General features: G+C 40.8%; 2 protein-coding genes across 15 annotated transcripts in view; one reads left to right on the top strand and one right to left on the bottom strand.

Annotated features, from left to right (window-relative positions):
* Window positions 1-740: 740 nt before the first annotated feature.
* LOC123868915 (protein unc-80 homolog) overlaps window positions 741-14,230 on the bottom strand; it is a 48,806-nt gene continuing 35,316 nt past the window's right edge. For 12 of the 14 annotated variants that reach the window (XM_045911579.1, XM_045911589.1, XM_045911584.1 and 9 more), the window contains 12 exons: window positions 14,076-14,210; window positions 13,835-13,958; window positions 13,296-13,505; window positions 12,853-13,037; window positions 12,165-12,330; window positions 11,560-11,736; window positions 10,977-11,093; window positions 10,717-10,833; window positions 10,047-10,222; window positions 9,628-9,791; window positions 8,944-9,041; window positions 7,411-7,973 (listed from right to left, as the gene is read on the bottom strand). In XM_045911579.1, the coding sequence (XP_045767535.1) occupies window positions 7,855-7,973; window positions 8,944-9,041; window positions 9,628-9,791; window positions 10,047-10,222; window positions 10,717-10,833; window positions 10,977-11,093; window positions 11,560-11,736; window positions 12,165-12,330; window positions 12,853-13,037; window positions 13,296-13,505; window positions 13,835-13,958; window positions 14,076-14,210 (1,788 nt within the window). In that variant the 3' untranslated portion in view covers window positions 7,411-7,854. Of the gene's footprint in view, window positions 753-7,410; window positions 7,974-8,932; window positions 9,042-9,627; window positions 9,792-10,046; window positions 10,223-10,716; window positions 10,834-10,976; window positions 11,094-11,559; window positions 11,737-12,164; window positions 12,331-12,852; window positions 13,038-13,295; window positions 13,506-13,834; window positions 13,959-14,075; window positions 14,211-14,230 lie in introns of those variants that run through there. The other 2 variants (XR_006796762.1, XM_045911590.1) reach the window with 2 other exon arrangements.
* LOC123868919 (nucleoporin NDC1) lies at window positions 4,731-6,701 on the top strand. Its single transcript, XM_045911601.1, has one exon. It carries the CDS (start codon window positions 4,951-4,953, stop codon window positions 6,646-6,648), a length of 1,698 nt encoding a protein of 565 aa, XP_045767557.1. The 5' UTR covers window positions 4,731-4,950; the 3' UTR covers window positions 6,649-6,701.

Raw genomic sequence — 14,230 nt, 5'->3', positions numbered from 1 at the left:
GATGGTTCGAAAAATTCTCCAGGGAGCCTCAGAGTTCGCCCAAAGGTTAATTCCGCGGCACTTACCCCTGTGTCACTGCGTGGTGCTGCACGTAGTCCCATCATAATGGTGTGCATTTCTTCAACCCACGATCTATTGTCCTTTAATCTCGCCATTAAGGCGGCCTTAAAACTACGATGCCATCGTTCGATCATGCCATTACTTTGTGGATGGTACGGTGTCGTCCTAAACTTATGAACCCCTAAATATTTCATTAACTGTCTAAAGAGACTGCTTTCAAATTGCTTTCCTTGATCTGAGCTCAAATTAATAAAACACCCATGTCTAGTAATCCATCCTTCATACACGAGTTTGGCTACTGTCTTCGCACAAATATCTTTAATTGGAAATGCTTCCGGCCAACCCGTTTCTCTATCTATCATTGTAAGACAATACCTGTAGCCTTCCTCTGAAATAGTGAATGGACCTGTAATGTCAATGTGTAAATGACACATTCTATCTACTTTTGCAAATTGCCCTAAAGGTGACATAGTGTGTCTGTGAACCTTTGCTTTTTGACACTCTATGCACGACCTAGCCCAAATAGCTATATCTTTATTCATCCCAGGCCAAAAATAATTATTAGTTACCATTTTCCTTGTTGTTCTAATGCCAGGATGGCTGATGTTATGTATTGCTTCGTATGCGATACGCCTAAACTGTTTTGGTAAGTAAGGCCTAGCCTTATCGCCTCGCAAGTTACAAACAATCGGCTTATTTACACTCGGCAAGTCAATTTTTATTAGTCTCGTATTACCGTTTTTTGTTCCTAACAATTCTGTGAGCTCTTTGTCGTTCGCTTGCGCAATAGCCACTTCTGTGAAGTCAAGTACCGACGGGCACGAAATTGTTTCAACGCGCGATAACGCGTCCGCGGGCGCGTTCTCTTCGCCTTTTGTATAGCGTATATCCGTCGTGAACTCACTAATAAATAATAACTGACGGGTCCTTCGCGGCGTTTCTTTACTACTACTTAGCTTTTTAAACGCAAACGTTAACGGCTTATGATCTGTATACAAAATGAGATCTCTACCTTCAAACATGTTCCTAAAATATTGCACTGACAAATAAAGCGAAAGTAACTCCCTGTCGTAGGTACTGTACTTTTGTTGCGTGTCAGTCAATTTTTTCGAAAAATAACCTAACGGAACCCATTCGTTATTTACTCTTTGTTGCAATGTACCTCCAACGCAAGTATTTGACGCGTCTGCCATTATAGCAAGCACTTGACCTGTTATCGGATACGCTAACAAAGCAGCGTTCTGTAAATTCAACTTGCATTGTTCGAAAGCTTGAACAGCACTTTCTGTCCACACTATACTACTTTTGTCACGTTTCTTTGCTCCGTGAAGATACTTATTTAATTCAGCTTGATATTCGGCTGCCTGACGCAAATGACTTCTATAGAAATTTACCATGCCTAGAAATCTACGAAGTTCCTCTACCGTTTTCGGTCTGGGAAAGTCTACAATTGCTTGGACCTTGCTTGGCAACGGCCTTAAGCCACTGGCTGAGACCTCATGACCCAGAAACTCAACTTTATCCTGCGAAAACGCGCACTTTGCTAAATTAATAGTTAGTCCAACTTGTTGTAATCTTTCAAAAACGGTCTCTAAATGTTTTTCGTGAAGCGAACTATTTTCGCTAGCTATTATTAAATCATCTAAGTATGAAAAAACAAATTCTGCTTTATAATTCGCACAATCCGGGTTATTTTGTTGAAAATTTGCCTCTAAATCCTGTAAGACATAATTATTCATGAAACGTTGAAACGTTTGTGCTGCGTTTCTTAAACCGAAAGACATACATGGCCATTCAAACAAACCAAAAGGTGTAATGATAGCTGTTTTCTCCACGTCATCCTCTGCTATCGGAATAAAGTGATACGCTCGGTTAATATCAATCCTGCTAAATACTTTCTTATCGGCTAAAATAAACGTAAAATCCTTTATGTGAGGAATTGGGTATCTATCAGGCTTCGTAATCGCATTCAGCGCTCTATAGTCTCCACACGGCCTTATATTACCATCTTTTTTAGGTACAACGTGTAGAGGACTCGCCCACGCACTCTTTGACGGGCGGCAAATACCCATTTCCTGCATAAGGCGAAATTCTTCTCTTACCTTTTTAAATCGGTCCGGGGGCAACGGCCTTGGGCGCGCATGCACCGGAGGACCTGAAGTCTCGATGTGGTGTCTTACGTTGTGACGTGGTGGTTCTTTGAACGTCGCTGGCTTAGTTAATTCCGGGAACCTACTTAGAAGAGAATAACATGGATGCGACTCGGCTATAGTAAAAATAGATGAATGCTCCGAGTTTACTATAGTGGAAATTACATACATGTTAGTCTCTTGATCTAACAATCGTCTGTTTCTTAAGTCTACTAACAAATTATACTTAGCTAAAAAATCCGCTCCTAAAATGGGTTGTTTAACGTCGGCTATTACAAAAGTCCACTTAAACGCACGACGCAATCTTAAATTTAACACTAGAGTCTTTGTTCCGAAAGTTTGTATTTCACTACCATTCGCGGCATAAAGTTTGTATTTATTATTCATTGCACTGTCACACACTGATTTATAACTTTTAGGCAACACTGAAATGTTCGCACCTGTGTCTATTAAATAACGTATGCCATTTTCCTTATCCGTAATACATAAACGGTGGTTCCCTAATTCGACGCAGGTACCCACCGGTTCCACCTGCATCTCCACTAGTTTTCCTGCTGCTTATTCCAGGTGCACGGCTGTTCGCAGCGATTAGCTCTCTGCCTGTATCTAAAATGATGCACGCAGAGCCAGTCCGGGCTATCCGGGGTACGTCTGGATCTGTTTTCCTCTCGTCCTCGGGAACGCGAACGACCACGGAAACCTCCGCGACCTCGCCTACCTCGCCAACTGTGTCTGGACCTGTCCAGCTGGTCCAACCTCGCATGGATCCTGGCTATTTCAGCTGCCATCGACGAAGTTCCGGGTACCGTCTCCTTTGCTGCCACTTCTGCTATCGGTTGGGACTTCATAGTTTCCATTACTTTGTCAGCAATCACGGCTAGTCTGTCTAGATCTTTGGCTTCTGTCGCAGCCAGAACGCCTCGTGCTGCTGCTGGTAGCAGATTCTGCCATAAAACACTTAGGGTCTCATTATTAATTTTACCCCTGGCCAGATCTTGCATCTTTCGAAGGAGGTGGCTGGGTTTCTGATCACCCAGTTCCATCTCCCCGATGAGCTTCTGTATTTGGCGGTTCTCCGACTCTTCATATATGTTCAGCAACCTTTCTTTAAGTACCTCGTACTTACGCACCTCCGGAGGATTGATCAGGATGTCCGTCACCTGTTGAATGACATCCTTACCCAGCTTGGATACCACTATATTATACTTGGATGCGTCTCCTTGTTTTTGTGGTGCCAGTATTGCTTCCAGCTGGATAAACCAGACCCTAGGTTGGTCGGTCCAAAACTCCGGGATCTTCGACGTGATAGATATCGACGCTAGATACGTGTCTTCATCCTTCACTACTGTCGTAGGTTGCGCCATTTTTAAAGTGTTTTAGTTTTTCACTTCCTTACACGTGTTAATTTGAGTTGCCCTAGCTTACGTTACTTTACTTTATTTTAATTAAGAAAATTAACACGCGCTACCCTGGTAGTTCAAAGTCCGAGTCACCAATGTACAGGTATATTTGTACAGGTATTTTATGTACGACGAATGTTGCTGGATATATAGTAGCGCCGTGTTCTCTACCAGGGTAGTAATAAAAACAAAAGAAATGAACACTAAAAAATATATATTATAATTCACTATTTAAATTTACAATTTCTTTGGAAACTACTACACGCTACAACGGGCTAGATGCAACTAACCAAACTTGCTACGGCTCACACGGCGTAGCTCGAAAATGCCTATTTACTAGTGCCTCTACAATAAGTATGGTTAAAAAGTCAGTGTCAAACATAATACAGACTAAAAAAGTTGCCAAGTTCCGCCAAGCCGACAGGTTTGTGAGTTTGAGTTTGGAAAGCTGTATTGGCCAACTAATCAATCGTGTTGGATTGATTTATTACTGGACTGGGGAAGACATTCGGAAATATGCTAAATCCTATGGACGCCCTTCATGCTTGTGGCAAACGACAAGCAAGCATCGGCAAACACTACAGAATACTTTTTTATATAATAAATATACACAGTGTTTTGCTAAGGTTTGGCTTGACAAATGTTGGCAAGCCGAAGCAAACAGTCCGTCCACACGCTTGCCAGTGGTTGTTGTTGTTAAAGAAGGTTTTGTATTAATTTATGTTTCACACTGGCCGTCTATTTTATTCTAATTCTGTTTAAAATTTGGAATGTCACTCTAACATGTCTTCTAATACAAATATGTTTTCTCAAAGTATAATATTTATTTAGTTAATTGAATTTTATCTATCCTAAAACGGACTCTAATAGTTGTTTCCCACGAGCATGAAGCGCTTCCATTAAAAAGGGAAATGGAGACATGATGGTGACCTTATGGAGACACCGGAGACCCATGGGAGACACCGACTATATCTTGTGGTTAGCCATGGACGTATTATGGTTATCCGTAACATAGATAATAACGATTCGTGATATATCCGTGATAGGTACGCTGCATTTGACTGTTGACATCTATGAGGTATTTTTGCCTGTCAGTGTCAGTGGTTGAGGTTGACATTGACATTTAGAAAGGAAATTTTGAAATTTCAAATTCAACAATAACGATAATCGTTATTTGATTTCGCCGAAATAAATACAATATTTTTCTTGTTTTACCTCAGTACTAGTATATAATTCTTGCTCAGGTAAATGCGATTTGCGATTGTGTAAATTTAGTGCAAAGTATGGTATTTTTGATTGCTGTATTTTAAAGTTATATGGATACATAACCTAAAACCAGAATGGAAACTAAAAGCGAAATATTTGCCCAACGTTTGATAAAAGCAGTAATATGGAATATATGTCTACAAACTGTAATCGCCATACTATTGGTATTTTTTATTCAAGTCGATTTGATTCATCCTATAACGTGGGTAATTTCTACATTGGATGATATATTCAGCTGGAAGATGAGTCTTAACATCGTACTTCTTGGATTAGTGTCTTTTTTTCAAGCTTACATTTACGGAAGTCAGTACTCGATGCCTGTGCCAAAATACTTCACCAGAATATCAATGTTTTTGAACATGTTCTCCATACAAAACATCATTTTTAGTACACTGTATGCTCTAAATGGATACTTTACAATGAGCTTGTATTCATCATTGGCGAAGAGTAACTTTAATGTTTTGAAGAAGAAATGTGAAAACTATGATGGACAATGCTTGATGGAACAAAGTTTATTTTTGCAAATTGGTGGTATGTGGATGGGCTTATATTATTTTACTAGATCTCATTTGTTTGGTGCTACAGTTTTAACATTCCCACATATTTATCAAGAGAAATTTCAACAGATCAAACTAGTTATCAGCAACATTTTATCTACGGGGTTCCAGCATTCAATGACACCAGTCGCTTACTATTGTGTTTTTTACTATATATGGGGCAGCAAGCCGAGAAGTGTTATATCTGATGTTTACAGTTTGTACTTGGAAGATCCACCATTAGACAATATTATTAATTTAATAAGCTCTGGAATTTGGATTGGACTTTGGTTTTATACAAGCTTGTTTTTTATTTCTATTTATACTATGAAAACAGTTTTCAACATAGTACTTACAGAACCAATGAAGTTTCCTATCGAGTCTGATACACACATGACATTGAATACTGCTCTCTCTCAAAGATTCCAGTTCACTAGTTACTTGGGAGCGCTGGACTTAAAGAATATGTCAATAACAGATCCTGTAAGGAGAAGTCAAATTTTTACACTTTCCCAGCCAGGTGGACATCCAAAGAATTGGAATAATTTGTTAGAGAAATGCTTGTATATTATAAATGAATTTAATAAGGAGTTAGATAGTATTAATGGAGATTCTAATGCAGTTGAAGCGAACTCAAAAGGTAGAAATGTGTTTAATAGAGTACCACCACCAGCTAGTCCACCACTGCAATATACTGTCACACTACGGAATATGGCTCAGTCTCCCAAACTGCTACAATTGAAAGACCATAATAAGAATACTGTTGATGATACATTTGCTACTGCCATGAAAGAGGAGTTTAATGGTTTTCTTCAGAAGCTATGCCAGAAACCAGGCATTAGTTACTTCTTTGGAGAGCTTGTTGATACTAAGTTGAAATTTATTCTTATTCAAGCACAGCCAGTCCTGTGGACATGCGAAGGTCTTGCCTACATTGTTTCATCATCCTTAAAAGAAGATAAATATGGTGTGGTACAGCATGATTTGCCCACAGTATTATCAGCATTTGTAACTCTTAAGCAGAACCTAGATAAATTGACTAAACCTGGCCTTGTGCCCAGAAAGCATATTCTTAATGACACACTTGCAATAAAAATAAGATCTGCTCTTTTGTCATCGGTTAAAAGGAGCTTATATAAAATTGTGCTTACATTTTCAAAATACATTCATGAGATACCACTAGACCCTGATGTTCAAACTGCTATTCAATCATTTATTTTATGTAGAGAACCATGAATGTGATATTTTGTACCTAGTTTATTTAATAAATATTTTTTGTATTAACTTTTTCATGTTTTTATTATTGAATCATCACACTAATATTATAAAGGCGAAAGTTTGTATGTGTGTGTGTGTGTGTGTATGTTTGTTACTCCTTCACGCAAAAACTACTGGACGGATTTGGCTGAAATTTAGAATGGAGATAGATAATATCCTGGATTAGGACATAGGCTACTTTTTATCCCGGAAAATCAAAGAGTTCCTACGGGATTTCAAAAATCTAAATCCACGCGGGCGAAGTCGCGGGCATCGGCTAGTTTAGAATAATGTGTAAGTGCATATTTAGTGCATGTGGTAGAATAACCGTAGTGCAGCTCCAGTATTCTGATGCAAGTCAGGACCAGTCTTGGCATCTTGATGTGCTTTAACTTGTGCGCGCCAAGATGCTCATAGAAATAAAGACTGCCCATGTTCAACAGAATATCTGTAAATTGTGTTTCTTCTTCTCTTCTCTCTCTGGGCTGGTTTCCGCACTTAAACGTTTCCGTCTGTTGTGCGTGTGTTGCCCCTCCCCGCCGAAGTCAATTGTGTTTATTGCTACGTTGCATTAGGAGATAGGTCAAATATATGTATGTTATATAAAATTTTGAATTGTTGATTTATACTAATTGAGCCAGTTTCACATCCATGGATTTGTTAAATTCCATTGTCTATGGTTTCATCAAATTAAACCTATCGGTGGAAGGTCCACAACTCATATAAAGAAAACACAACCCATCAACATAAACTTCTACTAAAACTTTATTAAATAAAATAAAATTTACACAATAGGTATAATATTATCTTGTACCATTAATAACAATCACAGCTACAAACATTTCAATTTAATTTTTATAACCACAAGGTAGAAAATCTTTTCTAAGAATCTTTTCAAGTTCAGAAGTTTGTTTATTTCATGTAGTACTATATTATGAAGAATAGCTTACAAATTGACTAAAAAAAATGTATTCTGAATGGAAGAACAAATAAATATTTCTTGAAAATACTTTACCCTTAAAGATTAGACTAAAAATTACCTGTTTGTGCATTGAATTCAGGAATCTGATTGATTCTATTAAGAAACCAATCTATCAGTCTAGACTCTAGACAAAACCAAGAACTTGTACGACTGACAATACTAGAGGTACAATCACTACAATATTAGGAAGGAAAAATATGGTTTTATAGTAGAGTATCTTCATCCCTAAGTTCACTGCTCAATAGAAGGGAGCGTTGACTGGCGGCACCAAGTAAAGCAGTTCTTTCTGCAGAGGATGTTGCTGATTCACAGCTCAAAGATGCTGCAAAAGGATTGGAATTATATAACTTAAGATATCAATATAATATACTTAGTTTTAATTTCAAAGATAGGAGTATTATTAACAATTATTGGACATATTGTCACATAATAAGAACAAGCCGAGCACACACAATAAAAGCAAAGCATTTAGCAATTTAGGGATATCGGAACTGTAGAGCTAAATTAATTTGACCAAAAACTGCTTCTAGATCTAGAAGGTAGGAGTCAAGATTGCTATTCTAGGACAGAAAATCGTAGAGGTTTCTAAAAAATTGCAGTTCCCGTAATGCAGTTTAAGCTGTTGTTAAAATGAGAAAAATATAATTTTATCACAATATCTGCCTAAATATACCACCCAAGGCCGTAATTTGTGTTAGTAACCTACGTTTGACCACGGCTGAAGATTTCTCTTTTAAGTTTATTCATCTATGCACTAAGCATCGCCATTGAAGGTAAACTATTGTAAGTGCGTGCGCATCACATTCACACTACGTCAATTTAGTCATACATAAACTGTAATTTTTTTTCTCTCTCTGACTTTTACAAAGATTAGCCAATGTCAAGTTTGTAGTTATTTGTAACAAGTTAGTTAAACTATACAAGTATGGACCCCGTCTGTGCCGGCGCTCGCCGACATACGCACGGCACCCCCTTAGAGCGCTTTCCAGTCAGTTTAAAAAAAAAACACTCCATAAAGGCAGAGCACGCCCGCCAGCTAACACCAACACAGACGAAGTCCACTGTAAATATTGTAAGTGATGTACGAAACGATATGTACCTAACTAATATGTTCAGTGAAGCGCCATAATTTACGGGGACTACACATAGCCTGTGTCAGGAGCTTAATAAGTTGGATAAAAGCACAGCAGTAAAAATTGAATAGAAGAAAAGAGAAAGGAACAGCTAGAGCAGGTAAGTGAGAGCGGGAAGGGGAGGGGGATACTGCGAGGCGGTACATACGAGCGGTTTACCGTCGGGGCTGGCGTGCGGCGTGGCGGACTCGCTGCGCACGGCGCGCACCGAGCCGCATGGGGACTCGGACATGGACGCTTGCAGGCTGTAACTCTCCCTAGTAAGATTGACCAAACTTACATTACAAAATGCTTCACGAAAGTTGAAATATATTGCGCGACAGTTTGAGATGGCAATCGGGGAGGGGACGCCCCTTACACCCGCATAGCCCTTGCACTAACCTGTCTCCCGTCTCATATCCTGATTGCCGTCTCAACCTGTCGCGCACTAGATGGTAATTTATTATCATTATTAAATTATTTACTATCCATACTAATATCATAAATGCGAAAGTGTGTCTGTCCGTCTATCTACTAGCATTTCACGGCTCATCTGTTTAATCAATTTTGTACAGAGTTTGCATCCCAAGGATGGACATAAGCTATTTTGTGTCCTGGAAAATCAAGCTGTCATGTGGAGAACCTTGTTTCCGCAGCATTGCAATCCAGTCGTCACCACGAGTCATGAGGAGTATGGGTTTAATGAAAACTGCCATACCCCTTCCACGTTAGCCCGCTTCCATCTTAGACTGCATCATCACTTACCACCAGATAAGATTGCAGCCAAGGGCTAACGTGTATCTGAATTTAAAAAATTGTGTTCTTAAACCACGAAATAAGTCTAAAATCATTGTCTCAAGTCACCTGTATCCGGAAGTGGAGGACGTCTGCGAGATCTCGCTATCGTAAGAAGTATCGGTGACTGTGGCGGTGGGCTGCAGCAGCGCCGGCCACGCGCGCCGCAGCGGCGTGCCCTCCGGCCCAGGCGACGAGCACTCGTCCGATTCTAAACGGACGTGTGTTGATGCCTAGAATGTTATAGTAAGCTTTCTTGTAACAAAACACAGTACGTACTTATAAATAAATAAGTATAAGAAGGAAAAGAATTTGTGTTCGAGTGCAAACTTAAAGGCAACTTGAAGACATAACGTCTTGGAAGGGTTGTGTGCACGCTGCAGCCTCAGCCGCTCGTCGCCTACGTCATGGCCCGCCCGTCGACACGGCCGACACTGGAGACAGGGGCATCAGTGCCGTCTCCCTATTTCTCCTGTAATGTTCAATACCTCAGGCTTGGCGTGGCGACTGCGTCGGAACTTGAAAGTCTTCTTGGAAGGGCCGTGCGCGCGCTGCAGCCTCGGGCGCTCGTCGCCGGCGTCGTGGCCCGCCTCCTCGCACGACTCGCCCGTCGACACCGCCGATACTGGCGAGAGAGGCGTTAGTGCTGCCTCTCCTATTGCTCCTGTAGAAAATGTGATCAATTTTTTGAAATGAAACTTCTTTATCCACGTTGGAATGCGTTCCGCATTCTTTCAAAGTCTGTTTCAGTATCTGAGGTTTCTTGTGATCTTAAAAAAGGAACTCTTGTCAAAATTTTAAAAGAGGATGCCATTTTGTAATGTCTTGTAATAAGAAGAAAGAATTTCAAAATTTAATCCAAAAAGACCGAATTCTCTAAAAAAACCATATCAGAAGTTATAGCATAGTAATTATAAAAAGGTTTAAACTGTTTCTAAAATATAAAAAATAAAAAACCGCCGAGTAAATGGGTTACGAAAAACGAAGACCTCCCACTAGGACCTAGTGACTAGGTGCCGGTGGACAGATAACATCTAGTGACTAGGTGGACATAAGTAGCACGGGGCCGCTGAACTCAGGAGGCGGCAGGCGCCGACCATGGCCTGTGGAAGTCCAGTACAAGAAACCTATATCCAGCAGTGGAGGAAAAAAAATTACCTGTAGTCAATTTAAACTCGACCGATGACACGAAGCGCAGTTTTGTTTGAATATTTCCATATGGCGGCGTGCTAAGTATCGGTTTTTGGTCGCCACCAAAATTGTTGTTTATTGTTCCTGCGAAAAATTACAATTTAAAATAATATAAGTACCTAATCTTATTTTAAGAATCAACAAAATATCTAATCCATACTAATATTATAAACGCGGAAGATTGTCTGTCTGACCAAATAAGTCACAATAAGTCAAATACTAATAACCTATATTTGCATTGGTGTTGTGGACATTGTTGTTACTGTTGTCACTAAATCGGCCGTTGTTGTTGTTGGGAAGGTCGAACACGGGTTGACTAGTTGTAGAACTGCTTGACAGTGATTCTGTAAGGCAAAAATTAGTTTAGCGGTGAAAATGATAACATCCCTTTTTAATGATTTTAAGCTTATTTCGTGGTTTAACGACGTATAATGTAGGCGACGGGTACATACCACGATTAATTTGATGATTTTATTTGTCGATATTTCGATGCAGTTGCATGGTCGAAACATCCAAAGTTAATAGCGACGTTGTGAATGTATTTTGCCGGACAGCTCATGAAGTTCCAGCGAAAAGAACAAGAAAGAGGATAGTTCGCTACTGCTCATGACAGCTCGTGCTTTATCTCTTGCAGCACTGCAGTTCCGTCTTGACCACATAGTAATTCATATTATATTCTCTTTGGTCCCAGGCCCATGCAACTGGGTCGAAATATTGTCAAAAAATCATCAAATTAATCGTGGTATATACCTAGTTCCTTACATTATCCTTTTTTAGTGTCAGGAATTAAAAAGAGAGAGGTAGAATTACCTCGCTGGGCCGACAGTGGAGCGGAGGGGTGGTCCGGCGTCCTGGGCGCGGGCGCGCGGCCCACTAACATCGAGATGAGCGAGGGCCGATGCTGCTGAGCCTTGTCGCCCAGCCCCTGACGCGGCACTGCCTCCGACGCGCGCTTTCCTCCGCTTTGTCCGATGTTCTCTAATTGTTCTGCGAGTTAAGGTTTTTTTTTAAATAAAAATAGCGAGTAAACGAGCAGGCGGGTCACCTGATGTTATGTTAAGAGTACCGCCGCCCATGAATATTTGCAGCACCAGAGGAACGTACAATGCATTGCCGGCCTTTTCGGAGGAATTTGTTGGTCCGCCCCTTGAATAACCCCATGTCGTAATCAAGAGGGAACACCGCCGAAGAGAGTTGATTCCGTGGTGTGCGGTGCGGTTGTAGAAAAAGGAGGATAGAATGAGGTCAAACAGCTGTTCAGAGCATTCCCCATTATAAAGGCGTACATGGTACACTTTGAAGTACGTGACTGCGACATGCTAAAATCGGAAGGGACACTTCTCACCATATTAATTTCGATTGGGCATTCGTGATCACTGAAAAGAGGTTAGCTAAAAGGAATTTAAGGAACTTACCGAATTTATAATTGTCATGCGTGTCCCTCATAATCCGCAATTCGCGTGCCAGCTCGGCCAGCAGCGAGCCGCGAGCGCGCGCCGCGGGCAGCTTGAGTCCACGGATACGCTCACGTACTACGAACTGCATGTGACGCTCGTGATCACCGATCGGCGGCTGAGATAGCTACACATGGGGAAATAAATGTTCTATTTATTCGCCATTTTTCATTGCTGTGTACAATTACGGTCCCAAAATATGATCTAAAATTGATGGTGTTCCTAGTGGGCTGTGCTATTTAATGAGTATGGCGTATTTACCACAGCTACAGCATGAGGAATAATTGAGATTGGAGCAATGTGTTAGTTACGACTTTCTTACTAAAGGTGATATCATATTATCATCTCAGAAATGGTAGTTTTAGACTAGCGTTTTTTCTGCATGCAATACGCTCGTTTTGGTATACTCGCATACACGTTACATTTCACGCTTCAATAAATCAGCCATTTGCAATATGCATTCCGATGAAGAAATAGCTGGCGCGTATCTGAGCTTAGCGCGTCAACGTTTGGTCAAAACGAGCATGTACGCGCAAAACGCTAATTTGAAACCGCTTTATCATGTACGGATTTTGCAACTTTGAATGTATTAGGCATTGTACCTAAATAGATTATCAAATTGTTATAATGTAGTTCATGTGGGAATCACCTTATGCACGATAAAGGGCTGCAGAAGGACGTAAAGCGGCGTGCGATATGTAACGATGTACTCGAGGAAGTCCCACAAATGGTGAGCGGCCTCGTTCCGGCGTCCCAGCTCGCGAATCGCCCGCGCTATCCGTCCCCACTCGCTGCACAGTTCGCTCGTGAAACATGCGCATAGCACCTTTAGAGCTGTAGAATTTATATGATAGGAATTATTTATATAATAGATGATATTAAGAAAAATTAAAGGAAAAAAACTTTATTAATCTAAAAAAAAGTTTGCAAAATTAAAAGCGCAAATTGTTCTGGGACGCCCGACCAAGCGAAGCTGTGCTTTGTCTCATCCGCTTATATGGCTATGATTTAGGTATTCATAATAAATTCTAAGGGGGAATAAAAGGACCAATCCAATCATCATCACATATCGAATTGGCACCGACAAGTTACCTAGAAAGGCGATCCTGTAGAGTATGTTGGAGAGGCGGGTGGTGTTGCGCGTGTCGCGGCTGCCGGTGAAGGTGAGCGAGTTGGCGCGCGCGTCGGCGCCCAGCTTGGCGTTGACGGCCACGGCCTGCCCCGGCGGCGCGGGCGGGCACAGCGCGCTCACCGCCACCGACACCAGGTACGATACGTCCGACTGCCGCAGCGGAGGCACGTCTGCGCCACACAAATGGTGTCTTATTTCAAAAAACCGGCCAAGTGCGAGTCAGACTCGCGAACCGAGAGTTCCGTACCAACAGTTTTCATTTTACACGATAAATCAAAATCTGTTATGCACAAAAATAAATAAAAATCTATTTAATAAAAAATCCGAAAACTGTGTATTTGTGGTTACATCAACACAAATTCACGATTTTCGCTTTTTCCTTTACGGACGGACGGACAGACAGACAGAGAAGTGATCCTATAAGGTTCCGTTTTTTTCTTTTGAGGTACCTAAAAAAAGTGTATGCATACTTGAGTTGAATTCAAAAAATATTATGTACCCTTTCTTCCAGCACCGACACGTAGACTTAAAGGCATGATTAAATTCATAAGCATGTTCTCCGTTTTATCAGCCGTTGGAAAAATTGCACTCCCGCCGCACATTTGTTCCAAAGTATAGCTGTCCTGCAATTTAAAAGAAATGACAGTTTCAAAGGTAAATCGTCAAAGATTAAAAATCAGCAATGTCTATTATTATGAGACAGCCAAAAAATTAGTAAGGCAATTTAATTTTTCACATACCCCAGTATGGCCAACTTGTAATGCGATCAAACGTACAACAGTGCTACCAAAATGTGGAGGAGGCGGTTGTGACATCAAAGCAGCTGTTGCTGACGATAAGTTCTCGCCGCTGTTATTATCCGATACTATCAAGGCCTAAAGGAATAACAATCCTT

Source organism: Maniola jurtina, chromosome 10 (assembly GCF_905333055.1).
Source record: "Maniola jurtina chromosome 10, ilManJurt1.1, whole genome shotgun sequence".
Lineage (NCBI taxonomy): Eukaryota > Metazoa > Arthropoda > Insecta > Lepidoptera > Nymphalidae > Maniola > Maniola jurtina.
This window is presented reverse-complemented; position numbering and strand designations above follow the sequence as displayed.

Excerpts from the sequence above, each read along its gene's own strand:
- LOC123868919 (XM_045911601.1), top strand. The coding sequence starts at position 4,951 with ATGGAAACTAAAAGCGAAATATTTGCCCAACGTTTGATAAAAGCAGTA.